Here is a 24,514-nt window from a genome sequence, read left to right as displayed (position 1 = left end):
TTGTGGTATTTTAAAATTCATATCATAACAAAAATAAACACCGGTATTCGGTATGAACCGGTATACCGCCCAGCACAAATTTAAGGAGTATTAAATAAGTAGTAAAATCACTTATTACTATGCAATATATAAGACATACTGAGGTTGAATTTCCTGCAAAAAATAACTATATCATGATATACCATTACCATGGAAAAAAAAAACTCATACCAGCCACTCCTTCCTGCATTTATCCATCAAAAAAAAAACAGCACTGAATATGGTGGGTATGAGGGGAGTCTTGTTGATTTGCCACATTAGGCAGAACCCTGGGTTTTGGCAGGCACTGCGTGTATTGCCTGCTGCTTCTGCTGAAAGCTGCCAAAAGGACTTGTTGAAGTCATGAAGGCCCTTTATGAGCGAGAAAAAGACAAAGAGCTCCAAGCAGTTTGAACTTGCTGTGCAGGGAACAAGGAATAAAACAGAAAATTAGACAGAACCAGACAGAACTGAAACAACAGTTAAGGACTTAATTCAAAAGCACTGGAGGTCTGAACAACCCGCATGTTGACATGATCCATCCTAAAGCAACACTGCATGATGTACTGTCAAACAGTATCTAGCCATCTACATTAGATGCCATCAATATTAGATCATCTAGAGTAGTTTGCTCAAACATGCCCTCCCTTCAACACACGCATCCCAGCACTCCACAGGGACGGGAGAGGCTTCCTTCACAATCCCATTGGCAGGAAGTGCAAGGATAGAGGGGGGGAGGTCACCTCCAGCGAGGCTGATGAGATGCAGTGGACTGGAAAACACTGGCTGAGGAAGATGTAAACTCAACTGTCCACAAGACATTACTTAGTAACATTACTGTAGATAAAGAAGACATTTCTCGTTTACTCATGTTGGTTCAGACTGATGGTAGTTCAGCCAAAATACATGTTTTTTCACCCCAGTTGTTTCTTCAGTAAGCATGAAAGGAGAATCTGCTTTAAAGCAACAAAAGCCGGCATGAAACTGAAACTAAAAATATCCTTTACTGGGGAGATTATAGCAAAACCCAATATATAACCATGTCATCTTAAAAAAGCGCCTTAGGATTAAATAAAACCTCTGATACTCAGCTTGTTGCATGTTTAAAAAGAAGCAATGCAATTGTATGTATATACAAAATCGCCTATTACACATCTGAAATTACTTAAAGAAACATTACCCCATTGATGTGATTATTAACTACACTCACTAGACAACGAAGCACACATAAACCCTGGAAAAGGAAGGGCAATCCACATGTTGCACACTGATCAAGTTTAAGTTTGTGAGCTTTTAACTGCAGCAAATACGAATACTATTATAAGTTATAAGCATTTTGTTAAGTTATTAATGTTTATACTGTTCTGACTCAGAGGAAGCTTATTCACTGATTGTATTGTCACTCATATTACACATTCATAACCTGCCCGGTTTCTTCTGATGACGAGCTTCCCCTACACTTCTGCACTCTGTTCTGTCCACAACAAATCCAGAGAAACGTTTCTACTCATGAAACATGAAGATAATAAACACATGATTATGATAGTATATAATTTGTGTGAGATTTTCATGAGATTTGGGGTATTTTCATTTTTATTAGAAAAATACTAAGCAGGTGCATTGAATAGCTGCTTATATTAGGCTATAAATAGCATGTTTCAAACACACACTGAAAAGGTAAAGTAAAAACAATAGGGATGTTCATTTCGGTTATTTTTCCTAACTGACAACTGACGCTCATTAACCGATTGTTAACTGTTAACCGACAAGATTATTTTAAATTAGAATTTAATTAGAAAGGATAAGTGTCTGTGACCCGTTAAAAAATACAAACATTTGTTTCCCGGGGATTAATTATTTCTGAATGAAATAATAAAATGCGACTTATACACGACTTGTTTTTTTCCCCCTAAAAAACACATTTTTAATATGCGTAGCGTATTTTAACCATGCAGCAAACCTTTTTAAATATTTTGATAAATTACTGAAAAAATAAATAATTAAATGACTTTTTAAACCATTTAACATTGTATTAATCGGTCAAAATTCTTACGGTTGGTTAACCGGTTAAAATGAACATCCCTAAAAAACATATATTAATCTCAGTTATGTAGCTTGATGCTAATGTTAGTCTAAGGACAACATTTCCAGCTAAAAATCTTATTTACTGTTTAACTCAAGAAAAAACAAGTCACTTACATCTTGGATGGCCAGAGGTTGAGGAAATATCAGCAAATCTTCATAATTTCAAATTATCTTCAAATTATCATAACAGCAAATATCCCTGTTTCCTTTTAATTTATTTTCAAGATCTAAGGTATATTATATATTGTCGCTTTCAGTGTGCCTATAAATGTCACACAAAATGATATCAACTTTGACTGAAAGATCTCTTTTCAGGTTTGCTAGTGCAGTTCCAGGAATAATGCTTGCAAACAGCATAACTCGAATGTTATGCTGTGTATGATTTTTGTACCTTCAATATTCCTAAGGATAGTGGATTGGTGACTCATTTCTGACACATATAATTAAAGAACAATCTGTCCAATGTTACGAATGGTTTTGCATTTCTGAAAAGTAAAATTAAAATTAAAAGCAAACACATTTAAAAAATGTAGGAATGGAGAATATGAGTGGGATTTTTTTCTTTCAGAACCTTAATGTTGCATTGACTCAACAAATATTGTATTTAACCACCTCAATCAAACTTCTTGCCTTAAGAAAGCTTTCACACATAGCCACAAGTAGAACCCATTTCCAAAGAACCCAATCTTGACTCAACAATCTTAAGCGGCCTCCATTTCCAAGTGTCCTCTTCCAATTCCAAGCAGAGACATCTCATTCTGGTTCTACAGCAGACAAAGACACAACTGTTTGACAATAAATGGTTTTAGGCAGTCGGTGTCAAAGGTGGCTGAACAGAGCTGAACACAGCACTCAAACAGAGACATCAAAATGGATGAGCAGCTTCCATTTACTGAGCCACTGAAAGAGTCTAATGTGCCCAATGACCCTTGCAGTGGTCGCTAACAGCTCCATCTGAGACTGGTTGCACGATGAAAAAAACCCTAAATTAGTTCCTCAAGGTGAACCATGTCATTTCTGTAGCAGCGGCACCAAACAAAATTACATTCTTAACCCTTAAGGACAGTTGGTTAAAACATCATACATCATGTAGTATTAAAACCACACAGTATTGAAATCAAAACAGCCTCTGGAACGTTTCAGCTGTGATTCCATTTCTCAGCAACATTGCAAAAACAATTGAGCATCCTTGGTGTAGGGTTGGGTACCGAAACCCGGTGCATGTAACCGGTATGTACTAGCACCGAATCAGAACGCAGATTTCGGTGCCACATAAATGCCTGAGCGATCAATTGAAATATTTGTCCTGGTTCTCCGAAATGGACGTAAGAAGCATGGGCGTCGCTTTGCCATTTTTAGCGGGGCTATAGCAATTAGCTCCATAAACTGTACACAAATTCGTGATCGCCTCAGAGTCAGTCCCCTTTAAATTTCATATGAAAACGGCGGCAGACTTCGTCTCCTCCCCGTCTTTCAGCGCACTCTTCAATCCGCAGACCGCGGCGGCACAGCGCGCGCGGACTCAGAAACAGAGGACACAAGGTGTGTGTTTATCGATAGATTGTTATAATATCTGTATATGTGCAGTTCTTTGTCATAAATACAGTTTACAAAAGGTCACAAGGGAGCAATCGGTTTCCCATCTACTGTAAAGTTTTCGCTGCGTTCACCCCTCATCACACCACAGCTGTTTCCTCCAGCGAAAATCTAGCCCTTAACACATATGAACGCATACTTTATAATATTTAATATAAAACATATTACAGTGCATGTGGCATACCATACAGTCATTCACAGAACTGATTAAAGACAGTGACAGACAGCACTCAGTCAATTCACTCATTTTAACTAAATATCAGAGTGATTGACAGAGATACAGTAGAAACATTATGTGTGGTTTTGTATTAAATATGGTTTTGTATTAAATAATGACCCAGATTGTGAAATACATTTATTAGCCTTAGATTAAGGGAAGCACAACTCGGGAAATGAGAGCATCCGAGGAGCATGTGAATGCTATGTATACTTATTTTAAATATTTTTAATGTTCTTTAATGTTATCCATTGGGGGTTTTTTTGTGGCTCTTTTTTTTTTAAAGTATCGGATTCGGACCCTACCTTGGAGTGCAGCAGGTTTTATCCGGCCCACATCAGGTGTTGCCAGAAAACATGCTAAATGTTTTCCTTGTATTTGCATGCCACAACAGATCAGATGTCAGTAAACCACATTAAACATACTTCAGTACATATACAAATACAGGAATAAAGAGGCTGAGTCTTAATTATGAAAGTAAACCAAAACAGAAGCAAAAATAAAGTTAAGAATATTTTGTATTTCCAAAAGTATTTTTAAGAATGTTTTTAAAAACTTGAATTTTAATTCCTGAGAAGAATCTTTTTTTTTTAAATCATTGTGTTGGCGCTGATAGCCCTGTGGGCAGCGCGCCAACATACAGCACTGTTGTGCTACGGGCGTCCCGAGTTCGAATCCTGGCTCGAGGACCTTTCCCGATTCCGCCCCCTATCTCTCTCCCACTTCGCTTCCTGCCAGCTCTGATCTATCCTATCATAATAAAGGCAAAAATAAATCTTAAAAAAAAAATAATATTAAAAATAATTGTAAACAACCACTTAAAGTTAGGAAAACTTAAGAAAACCATTAAAATTGTTTAAAATGTGCTTAAATCTCATCAAGCCATTCACAACGAAAATAATCATAGTAAATAACGTCTTAAAGTTAGGACTACTTTTTAAAATAACTATTAAAACAACAATTTAAAATGCATGGTACATTTTTAAAAAATGACACTGCAAGTGCTCAACTCTTGTCAAGCCATTTACAATGAAAATAATCATCGTAAATGACCTCAAAGTTAGGATAACCTTTTTAAAATAATCAATTTGCAACAAAATATTGTTACAGAAATCTTCTGAAAAAAAAATTGTTTTTTGTAGAGTTGTTCAAGTTTTGACAAGAACAGCCATACAATCAGATCACCACCAAAACCATCATTGTTAAAGGGGTCATTGGATGCAAAATTCACTTCACATGTTGTTTGAACATAAATGTGTGTTGGAAGTGTGTGTACACATCCACCCTATAATGATAAAAATCCACCAAGTGTTTTTTTTTAAATCCCTATTTTAAAATCCCCTTTCTCAAATCAGGCTGTTCTGAGATTCCTGTCAGAATTACGTAGTTCTGCACAGGCCGCTCCCACGATAGTTGATTGACAAGGCCGTCTTACCTTACACCCGCCCTGAGTGAGCTGTCATCAGTCCGCCATTGTGTCGACTCCGGTGCAGGGGAAGACAAGAATGTCTCCGATTAAGCGATTGAGGTGTTTTGTTGCTGGATGTAATAATGAACATAGCAGTCGTCATTTACTCCCGACATCTGAGCCGCTGAAGACGCAGAGGATTAACGTTACTTTCGTTTTTGAAAGGAATGTGCCGATCCCGATCTGCCTAAATGCGTTTATGTTCGCGCGAATCATTTGTCATTCAGCTTCATCTACAGAAGAAGTGAGTATAAGGGTTTTTTATGAATCTTTGCAAATCGCCTTTCCTAATATGTGCTAGTTAGCAATTTTCGCGGCTGAAGTTTACAGTCTGCTTGTCACCTCAGACTTTTCATTAAGACCCTGAAGAATCATATCAACTTGTGGAAAATGGGCATCCGATGACCCCTTTAATATAATATAAAATTTAATATAAGAATGTTAATATAACACCATGTCTACATTGGACGCGAGTGGCGCGGCGCAACAAAACACTATAGAACTCATTATAATCAGTGATGCTGTCTACACTGGATGCGGCGCGGCACAACAAATCCCTGACAGTAAACTGATGCCGCATTCTATTTATGATGTACTGACACAAAGTTCAAATTATTTTCAACGGTTGCTTTGTCGCATCCAGTGTAGACAGACTTTAGCTGTTGACAACTGTTGCGTCCGGTGTAGACTAAGGAGCATTCTTACAAACGTCTTGTTTAAAACATTTCTAAACTTCTTTTCATGAATCTGACCCTTGAACACGAGCATGAAATATCTCAGATTAGTGTTCGACAATACCAGCTTGTCAAACGCAAAAAGGTTCTCAAATGCTGTAAACATCTGCAAAAAGCGCAAGGTTTGATTCAGCCCTTTTCTTCCTACTAGGGTCAAGCTTATTGAATGGTGGGACATATTTCTCTAGAGTCACAGAGCTGGATTTTCAGCTATTGAACAGACCACCTCAATCTGAAGTTGAAAACAGGCTCAGGATCCTCACGGATCAACTGGATGCCAAAGCACAGTGCGGAGTGATGAAGGGGGCAGCTGGGGCATAGATGAAACACACAAACGTGGGCCAGAGCCTGTAGCTCGCCGCAGGCGGTCTGGCATGATTTCCCTGTGGCCAGGAACATTTCACCGAACCCAAACAGCAAAGTAAGAGGTCCTTTACTGAGGGCAACACACATCGCTTCATTCCAGCACCCATCAGCCTGGTAAAGATTTGTAGCAAACATATGGCTACACAGAGATGCTCTGATGTACAGCACTAATAAGCGTCCATCAGCAGGCTGTCTAATTGAGTAATTTGGAGCTAATCAGGGGCAGAAATTAGAGGAGATTACATACTAGTCTAGCGCTGGCCTCAGAACAATGGTCAGTAATCTGTGCTGATTCCCAAACCTAATCAGGGGTGCGGAGCTCTAGAGATCCGGGTTTAGTAGAGGGGCCCCGTCTGTCTGTCATCAACAACAGTCAAAGCTTGAAAACGTGGAAGAAACATAAATATAGAGCCATAGAAGAGGGTACAGATAGTGATGGCAGGGCTCAATAATAAGATAAATAAAAAAAACATGGCGATAAATTTCAGCATACCATAAATACAGCTATTGTAATTTAATTAAAATTAAATTACAATTGTAAAAGTAGATGTAAATCGAAATGAGAATGAAGAAAATAAATATTAAATGAAAAACATCTAAAAACTATGTTTAATATTCTAGAATAATCTTTCTAAAAGCAAAAACATTTTAGCTGGGAGGAAAGTAAAAGTGTTTACAGGGCAAGTAAACTTGAACTACTGACCAGACTAACTAATTAAATAAAGACAAATTAAAGATGAAAATGAATATAAATAAACAAAACAAACATTCCGCAGAAGCATCAGACAGTATTCTAGTTAAAAAGAAAATCTCCAATTTGCAGCTAAAAATGTTATTCAGTACTTCATTTTTTTACTTTAAGAGATAACATTAATTCTGATAAGCTTACAAGAAGCTTCATATGGGAAAAGTGTGACAATCTACAGGCCTTATCTCGGCTGAACCAGTGACAGGTTGCAATCGTTTTCCTAAGCACCTGCCCTCATGAACCATTCCCATATCTGAGGATCAGCATAAGAACGTGTTTAAAGACTTCAAAAGGTTTAAAGGTTTAGTGGACTTCTACTTTCACTTCCACTTCTCTCTGATGACATACAAATCCACTTCTTTCAGGAAATGCTGGAAGGGAATCTCCAGACAATCCAATTTCACTGCAAACGGAAATTTCCTGAGCTGCCAATCCATGAGACCATTACAGTGGGCATGTTGCGCAAATAAAAGCATGCATTTGAGTATAAAACATCTGATTAGTGAAGTCCTGAAGATAATGCAATGAAGCCATTTAAGATATTGTAATGCAGAAATAACTTAAAGGGGTCATATGGCGATGCTAAAAATAACATTATTTTGTTTATTTGGTGTAATGCAATGTTTTTACGTGGTTTAAGGTTCAAAAAACACATTATTTTACACATACCATACATTATTGTTGCTCCTCTCTGCCCTGCCTTTCTGAAACACGTCAATTTTTATAAAGCTTATCGTTCTGAGTGAGCTGTGCTCTGATTGGCCAGCTATCCAGTGCGTTGTGATTGGGCGAATACCTCAAGCGTGTGACAGAAATGTTACACCCCTAACCATATTTGGAAACACACAGCGCCTCCACGACATGGTGGCGGCGGCAACAATATTACAGTGAGATTAAAAGTTACACCTCCTTTCTTTGTGTAAACATTTGGGCGGTGTTATGCAAATCTTCAAACACAGTGACGTAGATTTGTGGGGGCGTGTTTAAATGAGGCATTTAAGGAAGGTGTGGACGAGTCTTAACTTTTACAAAGAATCACTCTTTGGGTTTGAGACTTTAGTCTTTGCAACTTTATGGATCTTATATGCACTAACAGCTTGTAACACTCCAAAGACAAAGGAAAACTTGAAATTGCATCACATGACCTCTTTAAAGCTACAGCAGTATGGGACAATCATTAGAAAAATAAATGTTGACACCATTCATAAAACACATAAGTACAAGCTTTCAATATATCCTTAAATTAAACAGACAAGTAACTCACAGGCCATGCTGAAAGTAAAATATTAGCTCATGGGATAATTCACCCATTCTCATGTCCCATTATCCCAAATACAAATTTGAATTACATGAGTTGAGCAAATGGCATGATTTCCTTTTTGGCTTCTTCAATACAGGCAAAGATGTAACTAATCCCAACTTGTTCTCGGTTCAAGGTTGCACCAGGTCACAATCTCTCCTACTGCCTCAGTGTATGAGAGAATGTTAGCTAGCTGTATGCTTTGTCACTGTGTATCAAGCATGTAAAGCCTGTAATGTGTCTAATGCAACATGACCGTTCTGCCGTTCCCTATGGCTGTGATTCTGCGTGAACGTGACAACTCCTCACCGACCACCCACTGCCTTTCCATTTGTTAGAATACCTGAGGGAAAATAAACAATCTCAGAAGCCCCTAAAAGTCCCTTACCAACTAAAAAAACTGGCATTTCTCAAAAGGAAGTTGTGTGGGGGATGAAGAAAAGATAAAACGGTGATGAAACAGTTCAAAGAGAGAAGGTATGGAGCAGATCACAGGTGATCTTGAAGCTGCATGACAGCAAGGACAGAAAAAAAGATCAAAACTTAGAGCTGAGCAAGATAAATACAATTATATTTAAACTTTGTCTATAAATGCCAATATAGTGCAAACATATAGACCATATACTGCCCACAAAATCATTGAGTATGTTACATATATCGCCCAGCCATTAAAGGAATACTCCACTATTTTTGAAAATAGGCTCATTTTCCAACTCCCCTAGAGTTAAACAGTTGAGTTTTACCATTTTCGAATCCATTCAGCCGATCTCCGGGTCTGGCGGTAGCACTTTTAGCTGTAGCTTAGCATAGTTCATTGAATCTGATTAGACCGTTAGCATTTCGCTCAAAAATGACCAAAGAGTTTCTATATTTTTCCTATTTAAAACTTGACTCTTCTGTAGTTACATCGTGTACTAAGACCGACGGAAAATGAAAAGTTGCGATTTTCTAGGCCGATATGGCTAGGAACTATACTCTCATTCCGGCGTAATAATCAAGGAACTTTGCTGCCATACCATGGGTGCAGCAGGAGCAATGATATTACGCAGCGCCTGAAAATAGGCTTATTGGAAGTTACCTAGCTAGGGACTATTTTCAGGCGCTGCGTAATATCATTGCGCCTGCATTTATTAATCTTAGTTCATGTTGATTCCAACATTTACTAATACATTATTAGAATCAAAAGTTGTATCATTTAATGTTACTTAACTAACATTGACAAAGATTAGTAAATACTGTAACAATGTATTGCTCATTGTTAGTTAACATTAGTTAATGCATTAAATACAGTTTAATTTTACAGTTCAACAAACGGAACCTTAATGTAAAGTTACCAGACCAGCTATAAAACTGAAATAGGTTATTTCCACATGCATGAGGATAACAGGAAGAGACATGCAGTAGTTATGTCACATAAGAGCGCTTTCCACAGAATTCCGTTTTTAGAATATCAGTGCAGGAAACACATCCACAGAGTGCATCAGAAATCCAGCCACTAGAAGCCTCAACCCCAAACAGATTATTTAGAAGACTTTACAACTAAAATAACCATTATTTTGTACTGAAGTATTAAGGCTATGCAATTTAGAATACATGCCAGTTACCTTGATATGTATTTTTGCCTGATCACTAAAATGTACCCAACTCAATATACACTACCATTCAAAGTTTGGGGTCAGTAAATCTTTATTATTATTAATTATTAATATTATACATTTTTACTTGAAACTAGTGCCGTCAAACGATTAACCGTGATTAATCGCATCCAAAATAAAAGTTTTTGTTTGCATAATATGTGTGTGTACTGTGTATATTTATTATGTATATAAATACACACATATGCATTTATATATTTCAGAAAAATATGTTTAGGCCTATATATTAAATACATTTATATATAATATAAATTATATGAATATAAATATATACATGTAAATACTTTCAAAATATATACGGTATGTGTGCGTATTTATATATGCATAATAAATATACACAGTACACACACATATATTATGTAAACAAAAACTTTTATTTTAGATGCGATTAATCGTGATTAATCATTTGACAGCACTACCTGAAACTAATACTATTATTCAGCAAGATGTATTCAATGAATAAAAATTGTCACGAAACCAATGAGAGAGTGAAAGTGCTGGCGATTGTTGACGGCCCGCATCAAGGACATTAAGAAAAGCCTTGTCCCCTCAGAGCTAAGAATGCATTAGTTTGCAATGAAATCCCTTTCCCCTGAAGCAAACACTAGAGCTCTAAACAAATCCATTGCTATCCCCTATAGTGTCTAGTAAAACACAGAGCATGTTGAAGAGGGTACACGGATGTGCAAGTGCATTAGGAATGTAACCTAAGCACTTGGGATGGAGAAGAATTGACAGAGACGAGTGCATGAGCAAACGTCCGTCAGCAGATGCTGTTACCGCTTCCCACAAGTCTGATAGGTCAAAGGAGTGAGGCATGTGAAGTTAAGGAGATTACACAAACGGCCAGCATATACTGCAACAGGCAAAATCCAAATCTCATAACGTTGTGTGGCCCAGCAGAGAGAGCTGACATATGTTCATCCACTCGACATGAGCTTGCCGGGCAGCTGAAAACTGCTCCAATTAGACCTGCCTGCATCAGAATCCTTGATTATGTACTTTGTGAAAAGCTCACTGGCACAAAAACATCACATAAGCAGCACTAATAAGTCTGCTGAGGCGGCACAGACTACAAATGAGAGGAGAACAAGAATGGGAATCATAAACAATTTAGCATAGCGGTTCCAGTCATTTAATAATTCCATTCTTGTGGTACTTTAGTAATGCTTTTTTTTTCTTCTCAAAAATTAAACACTTTTTTTGTGAAATACCATTTATTATGACAAAATCTTTATCTTTAGAGTCTTTATCTGTGTTATGCATGAACTAATTATAAAGAATTACATGTTACAAGCAGTTCAGTTCTCATTTCATTGAGTTTGATATGATGAAATCAATGAATGGTTCAGCGAATATCTCTCAGACTGATTAAAACCAATAACTCATGAGTTTGACACTGATTTGGGGATCCTTTCTGATAGATTCATTAAAAAAAAAAAGACACTTATGTAGCAACAAGTGAGCACACTGCAATAGGTAAATGTTTTATTTATAGTCTTTTTCAGCTCAATTTTTCTCTTATACTCTTTAGATTGAGTAACCACAAAACAACAGATCTTCAGAGTATTTTAGTCAAGTATTTTAGGTTCAGTGTTTAAGAGCCATTAAAAGAAGAGAAAAATCTTAAAACGGAACTGGTTTTTAGTAGTAAACCCTAAAGAACAGACTTTCTTTTTATTCCAATAAGGCTTCATTTGTTAACATTAACTATGTTAGTTAGCATGAACTAACATTAAACAATACTTTATAAATACTGCAGCATTTAGAAATCTTAATGTTAATCTCAATATTTACATTTTAATCTCAACTACCTCTATCCCTAATATTGCTTTCTCCAGTGAAAAGTTCAATTTATCTGAATCAGGAGAGAAATATGCACAGATCAAGCATCGTTTACAAGCAAAAACAGTCCAGAGTAGTTCTAAACAAATATGTGGGCAGATTTTGATGTGAGAGGAAACCAGAGAATGGACCTTTTCATTGGAGGAACCATTATTATGGATAATGGACCCATATTTTGGCCAGGATTACATGTGGAATATTGTGATGTTTTTATCAGCTGTTTGGACTCTCATTCTGACGGCACCCATTCACTGCAGAGCATCCATTGGTGAGCAAGTGATGTAGTGCAAAATTTCTCCAAATCTGTTATGACAAAGAAACAAACTCATTTACATCTTGGATGGCTTGAGAGCGAGTACATTTTCAGCAAATTTTCATGTTTGGGTGAACAGCTCATTTAATTATTAACAAAAGAGACCTTATTGTAAAGTGCTATGATTATTCCCTTGGTAAAACAGAGTTTTCTTATTTATTTGCAACAAGAAGCAATTTTGTGTGTCAATACAAAATTGCATCACGTAAAACGAGAAACAGTAAACATACGTGGTCATTACGCCTAAATAACGCTCCGTATCTGGCATGGGTCTGCAGCGCTGATGGAACACCCACACAGAATTTTTATTTCTCTTCCCAGCAGCCTATTTCCCTCAGCGTCTACTCAATCACTGGCTGCAACAGAGGTGTCTGAACTCTAAAGGTGTCATTACAACACGAGAGACGGGGCATGAACAAGAAAAGCATAAAAAATAGTGAGAAAGATAGACAGAGACTACGAGAGCGGGAGACTGATGAAGAGTGAGAAAAGACTTTGTAAAAAACTACAGACACAATTGAAGAAACAAGAGGATGAGAGCAAGAATATTGAAGAAGAGCAGGTTGGCCGATGGCCAATATGATGCTAATATACACATATCATTATACAATATAGTAATGATGCAAGTAATCAGCTAAAGTGGTCAGCCAATGGTAATACTTCTTTCTAAAAGATAGAGACTATACAATATCATCAAAGTTTCTGTCCTGCGAGTGCTGACATCTGCAGACAGTTGACCATCTATTAAATCTAATAAAAGCACTGAACAGTGGCACTTCAAATAAAGCAAATGACTGCTTAAGTCGGTTTCAGTACGGACAATGAGCCTTCTATTCTCACTGAAACACAGGCTCAGTCTAAGTAGCGTGATCTATTGTCGACTTGGCAAGTCATTTCTGGATGGAGGTTCAGATCTGTGCCGCCTGTCTATGATCTTCTTTAAAAAATAAATCTAATTCACTAGTTCACTGAAATTAGTGTCATATAAAACCAGAGACATCTGGAAGCCGGAAACATCAGACTACAAACAACAAAAAAAGCTATATGAGCTTAAAAAGCATAACATTTTCATAGAAGCCCTTAAGAGCAAAAGGAAAAGGAGCTTACAGAAAAAAAAATAAGAGAGCAATAAGTTCTTCATTTACAAAATATAAAAAATACAATGCCAGAAAATAATATAAACAATTAACTTTTTTGTGGATTCTTACAAAATATTATATATTCATCAATGTGAAACAAACCAAGTTCAGTCAATTTTCAAAACCAATGACTAATGTGCACAATCAGTATTAGTCAATGTAAGTCAGTAAAATATGTATCTGAAAAAACAGAAAATAAACATCAGACACTGCTTATGATATACACATTAATTCAAAATCCATAGTTTTGCATCATTTATCACAAAATAAAAGTTAGTGTAACTGCAGATTTTTTTTCTCAAAAAGAAATAAGCTCCTCAGCTACACTTTTCTCATGTTAGTGCTAAGAGAATAAACCTTACGAGTGCTTTACTGATTCCCATGTAATGCCACATCTTATGAAACCCCATCCAACACTCCAACACATTACCTCATTTAGCCAAAGGGCTTTGTTGAGGATAAACAGTTTCATTTGCACCCAAGAGCTGCCCAGGAATTCCCTAGCAATTTGCTCTTTGTGGTGTTGGAGTAAATTGCAGAAAAACGTGTGTATAAAGTATACACTTGGCATTAGCGAGTATGCAGTTTCTAATGAGGAGTATTTGTGTTTGATGGAGGCTTTCAGTGTGTATATCTTGAGCCATTTTAAAATGTGTCCCTCGATGTGTGTGCATCTCAAAAGATGTGGAACGGAATAAAGTCTGTCCCTGGAGAGTGTCTCTAAGGAGGCCGCTGCTAATTGTCTGACAACTGCAGCATGTTGCTCCTATTAATTCCCCAACAAGCGTTTAAAAGTGTTTAACCCTTCTGCTGCGCTGACTACAAAAGGTGAAGGTCTCTGAAGAACTCAGTTTGACCAAAAATGATGGTTATGATTTAAAACATTGCATGGAAATAATTAAAACAGCAGGAACGGTTTGTCCAAAAATGAATCACCCTCAAGCCATCCAAGATACAGGTTTGTTACTTCATTGGAATTGATATGGAGAAATGTAGCATAACATCATTTGCTCACCAATGGATCCTCTGCAGTGAATGGGTGCCGTCAGAATGAGAGTCCAAACAGCTGATAAAAACATCACAATAATCCACAAATAATCCACACCACTCCAGTCATCTGATTAATGTCTTAAGTGAAAAGCAGCAAGTTTGTAAGAATCAAATCAAGACGTTTTTAACCTCAAACATTCAGACTAGACAAGTTTTTCACTTGAGAAAGCAACATTACGGATAGAGGACTCGTACATTAGCATGGTTTACAGTTATTACAAACAAGCAACATTATGATGCCATCTTATGTTCATGTTCTAAAGTTAAAGTCAGGTTGTGTATAAAGCTGTTCCACTCAAACACTTCACTTAGGCTTGATTGTCTTAATTGCATCTGTGTTACTGCAGTTTCCTATCTGTTTCTCAAGTACTTACTCACTTCCAGACAATAAAGAAGTCCTACAGATAAGGCCAAGCCACACTAAACGCAAGTGTCACTTTTAGCCACCTCTAATGTGTTATCAGACCTCAGACAGACACGCTGAATGGCCAATATGCCAAACTATAAAGTCCATTACAATAAAAGACGGGTCTATTTCTGGCAACAGCCACAAAATTAACTTGGTATTGCGAGTCCATCTATTCCACTGCATCCAGTAATTAATGTATTAACAAAAACAAATGTCTGTAGAGCCTCACATCAATGCCACTAAAAATGTTTAAGATAAATGTAAAAATCTAATTAAACCCTTAATTGTACAAGTTGTTATGTTTTAGAATTAAATTAAAATATAATTCAATACAGCAAAAAATAAACATGCATCTTTACCGACATGTCATATGAACTTTAAGTACTTAAATTATTCCTGCTTCAAGTTACACATGACAGCAAGTTATGACTTACATTCAGAATATAAAAATATTACAGACATATATACACATGTATATACTCTCAAGTTGAAAAGGGTTATACACTGAACAGATAAGGGGGGTAAGCTTGTGATGCTTGTGTAATATTTGTGAAATGCACAAATGTCCAGCTTTGTACATGTCCATTGGTCGTATACTTTAATCAAAACACTAATATTTAAAAAAACATGAATAAACAAAAATGGACATCCTTGAACAAGTATGATAAATTAAGCTTCAAAGAGTGAGCTTGCATTTGCGCACACCAGATAAACTGTAAAATGTAGAAAGAAGTTGACCTATTCTTGCAGTCTACAACCAACGGTTTTCAAAGCCATGGTAATTTTTATAGAACAGTATTTACAGACCGGCGTGCGATGACTGGTTGTAAAAACCAGGAAGTACTGTGAATAAAGAGGACCTAACAAAGAGGCCTACCTCGACTAAATAAGTTACATGAAAAGCATTTGAGGCAAACAACATAAAGCCCTGAATGCTCTCGAACAACCTAAATGCAAAACTGAATCATTATAAAAGTAGTACCGTTAGGGGGAAAAGTACATTTTCAACACCATTTCCAAGCTCGTAAGGTAAATAACTGGGATGCGCTTCATTAATATCTCTCCAGAACAGCTGTTTGGATTAAACAAACACAGATATTATTACAGGCTTCTGCCAATAATAAAAGTAAAACCTAAACAGATCTAGAATGAACTCATGAAGTGATATATGAATATATCATGAATGATATTTCTGCACTAATTTCCCCATGCATCTCCAAGCGGAGATGAAGAAAGAGACACTATAGAGTATAAGCTCATCTACTGTACCAGATAAACTGAACAGAAAAACAAACAGTGTTAACCGTTGGCATTCTGAGGTTTATGAAAATGGTAATGAGACTCATGAACAAAAGACTGATCTACGTCAATTGTAAATAAATGCAATGTGGGACACTAAATCCACACCTCATTCTTGATCATGGTAATCAGAAACCCTCCCAATGACAACAGCAAATTTTCATATTCTAAATAATTCACATTATGTCACCCTTAAGTTATTGTAATTACTGCTAAGAACTGACCTTCCTTGAGCCCTGGAACACAACCCGTAAAAAAAGAACTGTAAAACATGTGAGATTATCATCACATAATATGCCAGTGGAAACAGTAAGAGCTTTCGTGACATACATAACCCGAAACAAACAGACCTGTATTTCCTCATAAGCCTCGTCAACGGTGGTGACTTGGTGCTGTTCGTGTAAGGCAGGCTCATCACAGAAGAAGCACACCAAGCTCTTGTCACTTAAGCAGAAGAGCTTGACCTTTTCATGGTCCTTGCACGGGTACGAGTTCCTCTGGGCGTTCAGGATGGCGTCCAGAGGGAAAGCGGCATACCTCTCCACAATGTTGGAGAGCTTCAGGCTCGGGGACAGAAGGGGATCCGTGAAGGTCCTCCTGCACTCCGGGCAGTCTCTCGCCCCGTGATGCTCCTGTCTGCTCCAGTGCTCAGTGATGCACTTACGGCAGAAGTAGTGCTCGCAGCCGAAACTGACAGGGTCTTGATAAATGCTCAGACAAATGGAACACAAGAGCTCGTCCTTCAGACAGCAAGCCATTTGAATCTACGGAGGGGTCGGTCATGCACTGTGCAGGTAGCAGGACGCACGAACCCTGAGTCTCTCAATCAGCTGGGCTCTTTGAGGCTTGAAAATGTTCCTTGACTGATTCCTGAAAAAGAGCGTAAGTAAGACAGACACTGTAAAGATGGTTCTGCAACAGGCATACTTTGATAAGTTTGATATTAGACTCTCGGATTATCAGGTATAAAGACTTTAGACATGGACTTTGTCCTAAATTATCATGAATTGATGAGCAAATGCAGATAAATCTGATTGAAAGAAGACAAGAAAATGTCGATACTCCTTAATTAAAAAGAGAAAGGTCTGAAATCTGATTACTTACTGGACTCATTCTGCAAGATTAAATAGTACCTTATCGAGCCCATTAAAAGTTGACCTATTCTTGCAGTCTACAACCAACGGTTTTCAAAGCCATGGTAATTTTTATAGAACAGTATTTACAGACCGGCGTGCGATGACTGGTTGTAAAAACCAGGAAGTACTGTGAATAAAGAGGACCTAACAAAGAGGCCTACCTCGACTAAATAAGTTACATGAAAAGCATTTGAGGCAAACAACATAAAGCCCTGAATGCTCTCGAACAACCTAAATGCAAAACTGAATCATTATAAAAGTAGTACCGTTAGGGGGAAAAGTACATTTTCAACACCATTTCCAAGCTCGTAAGGTAAATAACTGGGATGCGCTTCATTAATATCTCTCCAGAACAGCTGTTTGGATTAAACAAACACAGATATTATTACAGGCTTCTGCCAATAATAAAAGTAAAACCTAAACAGATCTAGAATGAACTCATGAAGTGATATATGAATATATCATGAATGATATTTCTGCACTAATTTCCCCATGCATCTCCAAGCGGAGATGAAGAAAGAGACACTATAGAGTATAAGCTCATCTACTGTACCAGATAAACTGAACAGAAAAACAAACAGTGTTAACCGTTGGCATTCTGAGGTTTATGAAAATGGTAATGAGACTCATGAACAAAAGACTGATCTACGTCAATTGTAAATAAATGCAATGTGGGACACTAAATCCACACCTCATTCTTGATCATGGTAATCAGAAACCCTCCCAATGACAACAGCAAATTTTCATATTCTAAATAATTCACATTATGTCACCCTTAAGTTATTGTAATTACTGCTAAGAACTGACCTTCCTTGAGCCCTGGAACACAACCCGTAAAAAAAGAACTGTAAAACATGTGAGATTATCATCACATAATATGCCAGTGGAAACAGTAAGAGCTTTCGTGACATACATAACCCGAAACAAACAGACCTGTATTTCCTCATAAGCCTCGTCAACGGTGGTGACTTGGTGCTGTTCGTGTAAGGCAGGCTCATCACAGAAGAAGCACACCAAGCTCTTGTCACTTAAGCAGAAGAGCTTGACCTTTTCATGGTCCTTGCACGGGTACGAGTTCCTCTGGGCGTTCAGGATGGCGTCCAGAGGGAAAGCGGCATACCTCTCCACAATGTTGGAGAGCTTCAGGCTCGGGGACAGAAGGGGATCCGTGAAGGTCCTCCTGCACTCCGGGCAGTCTCTCGCCCCGTGATGCTCCTGTCTGCTCCAGTGCTCAGTGATGCACTTACGGCAGAAGTAGTGCTCGCAGCCGAAACTGACAGGGTCTTGATAAATGCTCAGACAAATGGAACACAAGAGCTCGTCCTTCAGACAGCAAGCCATTTGAATCTACGGAGGGGTCGGTCATGCACTGTGCAGGTAGCAGGACGCACGAACCCTGAGTCTCTCAATCAGCTGGGCTCTTTGAGGCTTGAAAATGTTCCTCGACTGATTCCTGAAAAAGAGCGTAAGTAAGACAGACACTGTAAAGATGGTTCTGCAACAGGCATACTTTGATAAGTTTGATATTAGACTCTCGGATTATCAGGTATAAAGACTTTAGACATGGACTTTGTCCTAAATTATCATGAATTGATGAGCAAATGCAGATAAATCTGATTGAAAGAGAAAAAAATTATGATACTCCTTAATTAAAGGAGACTCGCCTGAAAATCTGATTATTTACTGAACTCATGATTCTGCAGGATTCAATAGGATCTTATCAAGCCCATTAAAAATAATTACATTTTCATTTAAGAATGTTAAAGGATATGCCCTGTCTAATTAAAGACATTCATTTCTAAAATAATTTTATACCGATGTCATGCAGTCACAACCGACTCAACTATCAATCAAATGAATCAAATTATCAATCAAATTAAAAGAATCTAATGAATCTTGTATGGAGACCCAACCTTGCTTTGAGTGAATGAATGAATGAATGAATGAATGAATGAACGATTAAATGTCTTTATACAAATAATGTTTAAATAATCTATTTTGCAATACCTTTTCCTATTTACTATTTTTATTTATATTTTATATTTATATTTTCCTATTATTATTATTATTATATGTATTTGTTTATTTTATGTTTAATTTTTATTTATTTTATCATAGGTTTGGGCATCCATAATCGTGTAAAAACATTTAAAAAAGAACTTAATGCATTTAAAAATCAGAAATCATTCAACATTATATTCTCTCGCTACTTACTAATTAAAAACATTATAAAATCGTTCAATTTATACACGCTGCCACTCAGTCACAATAGACATCCACTGAATTCAATAAAACAAATCTAAATTTTGAATTGCTAATGAAACACCTTGACTCTCTAAATTAAGTTATAAATACTGTCACCATAGGCTTCCACTTAAGTTAACTGGATCTTAGTCCATTTAAATCAGCGGTTTACACAGAAGGCTCCTGTACACCATGGCAATTGCAGAAAAGTTATAAATATCATTGCTTTGTTTTAAAAAACAGCTTTTCAAATCATTTCTCTTCCCTTTTTCCATTGTTTTCTTTTGACTGTTTATCCAAGCCGGCTGCTAAATAATTAGCCAGCTAGCAGGATGTGTAAACAGATTTCCTATCTATTTGGTCCTCTCCGAAAACGGACATTCTCACTTCTTTCACTTACCCTAAGTGGTCCAGACGCGTTGTACAGTGGAAACAGCCGACTGTCACATAATTGAAAGAGCAGGTCGTGGTTTTAATGAAACATTTTCATCAGGTCAGATTGCTCAAAGCTGGAGAGCCACCGCACGCGCAGCTCCTCTCAATCGCACTGCTCTACTCTCGATCCAGAGGCGCACAGCAACGGAGCGAACCAACTCTACAGGGGACACACACACAAACAGATGGCAAGATAAGACAGCCCTCTCGGGACTTTGATTCGTGCTGTAAAGGAATTAAGTAAAGTACACACCTTTCATTTGCGTTTGTCATCTGGGCTGGATTCGTGAAAGATATAAGACATTTTTACACGGGTGAAGGTGAACCCCTCCCGCTGCTGTGATGGTACAGCCCTGGCTGCCTCATCATGGGCAGAAATGAGCATATGATAATATCAGAGTGATTGCTCGCACTCTGCTGGCGTGTGTTTGTAGGTCGACGCGAAATTTGATTTTATACAGTGAGTTCAGTATTACTAGTAAATTGTTTAAATGAAAGAAAACATCTAAAAATGATTATAACATTTAAAGTATTACTTTTAACATAATTATCACAGCATGTTTTCAGTTAGTTTATGGTGTTCTTAATCTGCAATGCATATTGTCAGCTTTTGTTCAGGTGTATAGGCTTCAATGGAATTATATTATAAATATTATATTAATAAATTATATAATACACACACACACACACACACTAACTGTATATTATTATAGTTATTATATTATTATAGTTAATAATAATTATTAACTATATAACTATAAATATAAAATATTTTTAATATTTACTTTTTTTTCATTTTTAATTGGTTTATTAAATAGTATAATATGTATTTTAAAATAATAAATAATTATTAATAAAGAAAATAATAATTAACTATGAACTAAATTAAATTACTCAAAATTAAATCATTAATTAAATGTTGAAATATGTAAATAAGTTGTTAAATGCATAATTGTATCATTAAATACATAAGTAAATGCATAAATGAATGAATGAATCAAATAATATATATATATATATATATATTATTATTTTTAAAAGGTGTTTTTCTAACTTTCATATTCTTCCTACTTATGAAGGCCGCAGGTCAGCAGAACAAATTTTGCTCAAAACCATCTGGTGCATCACTGGTCAGCTGCATGACTGAATTACTGTCCTTATTACTGTCAAAGTGCTTTCAAAAAAATGCATTGCTTTGCTCATGCACCCACATTTCCCGACACCGCCTCACGTCTCACTTTAGAAGCTGACCTTTGACCACCAAACCTTTTGCTGAGTTATTCTGGTGCTCGTGGTTTGACTTGTGCCAAAACACATTTAACAAAGCAAAAAGAAATAAGGATGTCTTCTACACCTGTCCCCATGCACTTTACAAGAAGAACTGCTGATTCATACATGTCCTGCAGTTGTCGGACACATTCATCAACACTAGGCCTTGTTTATTTGTGTAGTTTCGGTGTGTGAAAAATCTGAGGTTCTGTGGCTCATGTTCATTGTTTGCATCTCACAGTTGCAGAGCAATCTATATGTGCAACACACCATGCGTTCATTATGAAACCGTGCACCAAAGATACTATCAGAATTCATTCATAGCTTGCATACATTGCATTGGAGAAGCGGTGTGCTTTAATGTGTAGACCGTTGGTTTGCTTCCCTACCTCAACCTGATGTCAGGATTTCCTGTCACAGTGTGCAGCGCAAACAAGCCATTTCCCACAAACAGAATGCTATCTCTGCTGTTTGCTTACTCATAATCATAACACTTGTGCTTTTATCACATTGCTGTGCTTTCACAACAGGGATGGATTGGAATGGAGAACGCAACTTACTGAAATGACTCACTGCCAAGCACCTGTAGGTTTTCGGTATGCATTGTTGGCTCCGTTAGAAAATAAACTTTCACATGTGCGCTAGTTTATCTAAGCTGTCCACTCACAATGTCCAACAGTGGATTTTTTTCTGAAACCATCCCAAGTCATTTTTAATGTCACATCGCAATTTATCATTTATTCTGTGATGGAAATGACACACTAAACGGAGGAAAACTGTGTAAAAATGGATTTACACAAAATAAAAAAATATTTATTTTATGTAATTTTTAGAAGAAATAATTATACATATAGATACACACACACACACACACACACACACACACACATATATATATATATATATACTGTATATATGAGTGCTATCAAACGATTAATAGCATCCAAAATAAAAGTTTTTGTTTACATAATATATGTGTGTTCTGTTTATATTTATGTATATATAAAGCATATATTTTGAAAATATTAACATGTATTTACATGTATATATTTATATAAATTCTATCATATATAAATATATTTAATATATAAACGTAACGTTAAATATATACATGCATGTGTGTGTATTTATATATACATTATAAATATACACAGTACACACATTTTAAGTAAACAAAAACGTTTATTTGGGATGCGATTAATCGTGATTATTAGTTTGACAGCACTAAAATATATATATATATATATTATTATATATTATTATTATTATTATTTTTTAATATATACTTTCAAACTGGAAGACTAAAAAAAAACTTTTAACCATGTCCAAAACCATCTGGATTTACACAAATATCAAAATTATTTTAATTATTTAACTACATGATAGTAATTTTAATTATTTAATTTATTAAAAAATATATATTTTAATTTTCACATTCTACTGAAAGTCTGGGGCTGGGACAATGGCAAAGCAGTAAAATGTATACATAAAAAGACATTGAAAATAAAATGGAAATGAATTAAAAAGAAAATAAATGGAGAAAAATAATCATTATAAAACTTATATATATATATATATATATATGTGTGTGTGTGTGTGTGTGTGTGTGTGTGTACGTATGTATATTAAATGGACCTTATTGTCCCTGTAAGTGGACATCATAAAAGTGTTATTGTGTCCAAAAAAGTGCTTCATACTTCTGCTCTAAATCTGAATAAATCAAGAAATTACTCAATAAGCTACAAATGAAAACCAGGTTTCCTGAACCAATCCCACAACAAACAGACTGTGGCTTACTGAAGACTTTGTTCCACGCTCAGAAAAAGAAAGCAGCTCACTCCACAGCTCAAGCGAGCAGTGCAATATCGCCGTGGGAGTACAGCAACCTTCACAACAGCCGTAGAGGGCATGATCAATATTTAATCAGCTACTAAAGAGATACTTCTCTGTGAGTCCTTAAGTCGGTTAACACCTGCATTGATCCACCGCTGGAGGCTTTCCTCCAGCGTCATATTAAACATACTTTAATCTTAAACTGCTTTTGTGCTGGTGGTCTACCAACAGCGTCTATATAATGGATGTTCTGGCAAGCAGAAGCACAGTTCGGTCTTGACTACACTGTAGTTTGCACAGTTGTCAGTGTATGAGATTTCTGTAAAGGGAAATACATAAATCAAAGCATTTCATAGCAAAAAAAAAAAAAAAGGAATCTCATTCTGACGGCACCCATTCACTGCAGAGGATTCATTGGTGAGCAAGTGATGTAATGCTAAAATAATAGATATAATAATAAAAAAGTAATATAGACAATTGTGAATAGAACTGTGCTTTATAAAAGTGCATATACAAAAAATGTACAAAAAAACATTCATTTACATGTTGAAAAAGATTGTTTAAAAATAAAAATAAAAAATAAGTATATACATAGCCTGCCATAACATTTGACAATATACTTGGCAATGCAATATATACAACATGTTGTAATATCTTCAGATATAATATATAAGAAATATAATATTTTTGGATATATAACATCTAAAAGTGTTGGACAACCTGTGCTGTAATAGAAGGCTGTACTCATTTTTCATTCATCTCACATAACCCTACAAAACACATTCAGTGAGTCTATAAATGATATGACAAAATATAAACAGTATGACAGTAGAACACCTTGGAAATAAGGCAGGTAGAGAAATCGTCTAGGTTACTTGTGTAACCCTCGTTCCCTGAAGGAGGGAACGGAGACGTTACGTCAGTCGTGACTGACGAATTGGGATCTCGCCCGAGAGCCCAATCACCTTCGAGTGTTAACTAAACAAGCCAATGACAGTTGGCGTGCGTGTTTCGCCACGCGCAGCCCGCCCCGCAGCGCGGGTATAAAAGGAGAGCGCGTGCAAACGTACATCAGTTTTTCGCTGAGGAGCCGAGACTACGCGCCCCGGGCCGTACAGCGGTGGTACAGCAACTGTGGCGACGGAACGTAACGTCTCCGGCCCTGGCGCTTCACGGGCTTGGCAGGGGCGGAGACGGGCTGCGCCGCTTTCCTGCGGCCAGCTCCACGCTGCGGCTGTTGTGAAGGCTGCCGCTGCGGCCGAGCTGGAGCGGAGGTGGAGGCAGCAGGAGGGCACCCTCGGCGACGAGCAGACAGAGGGGCTGCAGCCGGCAGTGGGGCGGATACAGCAACCGAC

The 24,514-nt window shown here is 36.9% G+C and overlaps 1 protein-coding gene across 2 annotated transcripts; it reads right to left on the bottom strand.

The window, feature by feature from the left end:
• Nucleotides 1–16,389: 16,389 nt before the first annotated feature.
• On the bottom strand, nucleotides 16,390–20,326 carry LOC107702007 (E3 ubiquitin-protein ligase TRIM62-like). Of its 2 annotated transcripts, XM_016504186.1 has the most exons (4): nucleotides 20,311–20,326; nucleotides 20,023–20,217; nucleotides 16,593–17,112; nucleotides 16,390–16,504 (listed from the first exon to the last, which is right to left on the bottom strand). In XM_016504186.1, the coding sequence occupies exons 3-4, from the start codon at nucleotides 16,998–17,000 to the stop codon at nucleotides 16,424–16,426; spliced, it is 489 nt and encodes a 162-aa protein (XP_016359672.1). In that variant the 5' UTR covers nucleotides 17,001–17,112; nucleotides 20,023–20,217; nucleotides 20,311–20,326; the 3' UTR covers nucleotides 16,390–16,423. The 2 variants fall into 2 exon arrangements, with proteins under 2 accessions (XP_016359672.1, XP_016359671.1); XM_016504185.1 differs by lacking the exons at nucleotides 16,390–16,504; nucleotides 16,593–17,112; nucleotides 20,311–20,326 and adding an exon at nucleotides 18,125–18,831.
• Between the last annotated feature and the right edge of the window lie 4,188 nt (nucleotides 20,327–24,514).

The sequence above is a fragment of the Sinocyclocheilus anshuiensis genome, unplaced genomic scaffold (genome assembly GCF_001515605.1).
Source record: "Sinocyclocheilus anshuiensis isolate Anshui unplaced genomic scaffold, SAMN03320099.WGS_v1.1 scaffold262, whole genome shotgun sequence".
Classification (NCBI taxonomy): Eukaryota; Metazoa; Chordata; class Actinopteri; order Cypriniformes; family Cyprinidae; genus Sinocyclocheilus; species Sinocyclocheilus anshuiensis.
This window is presented reverse-complemented; position numbering and strand designations above follow the sequence as displayed.

Excerpts from the sequence above, each read along its gene's own strand:
- LOC107702007 (XM_016504185.1), bottom strand. The coding sequence starts at position 18,719 with ATGGCTTGCTGTCTGAAGGACGAGCTCTTGTGTTCCATTTGTCTGAGC.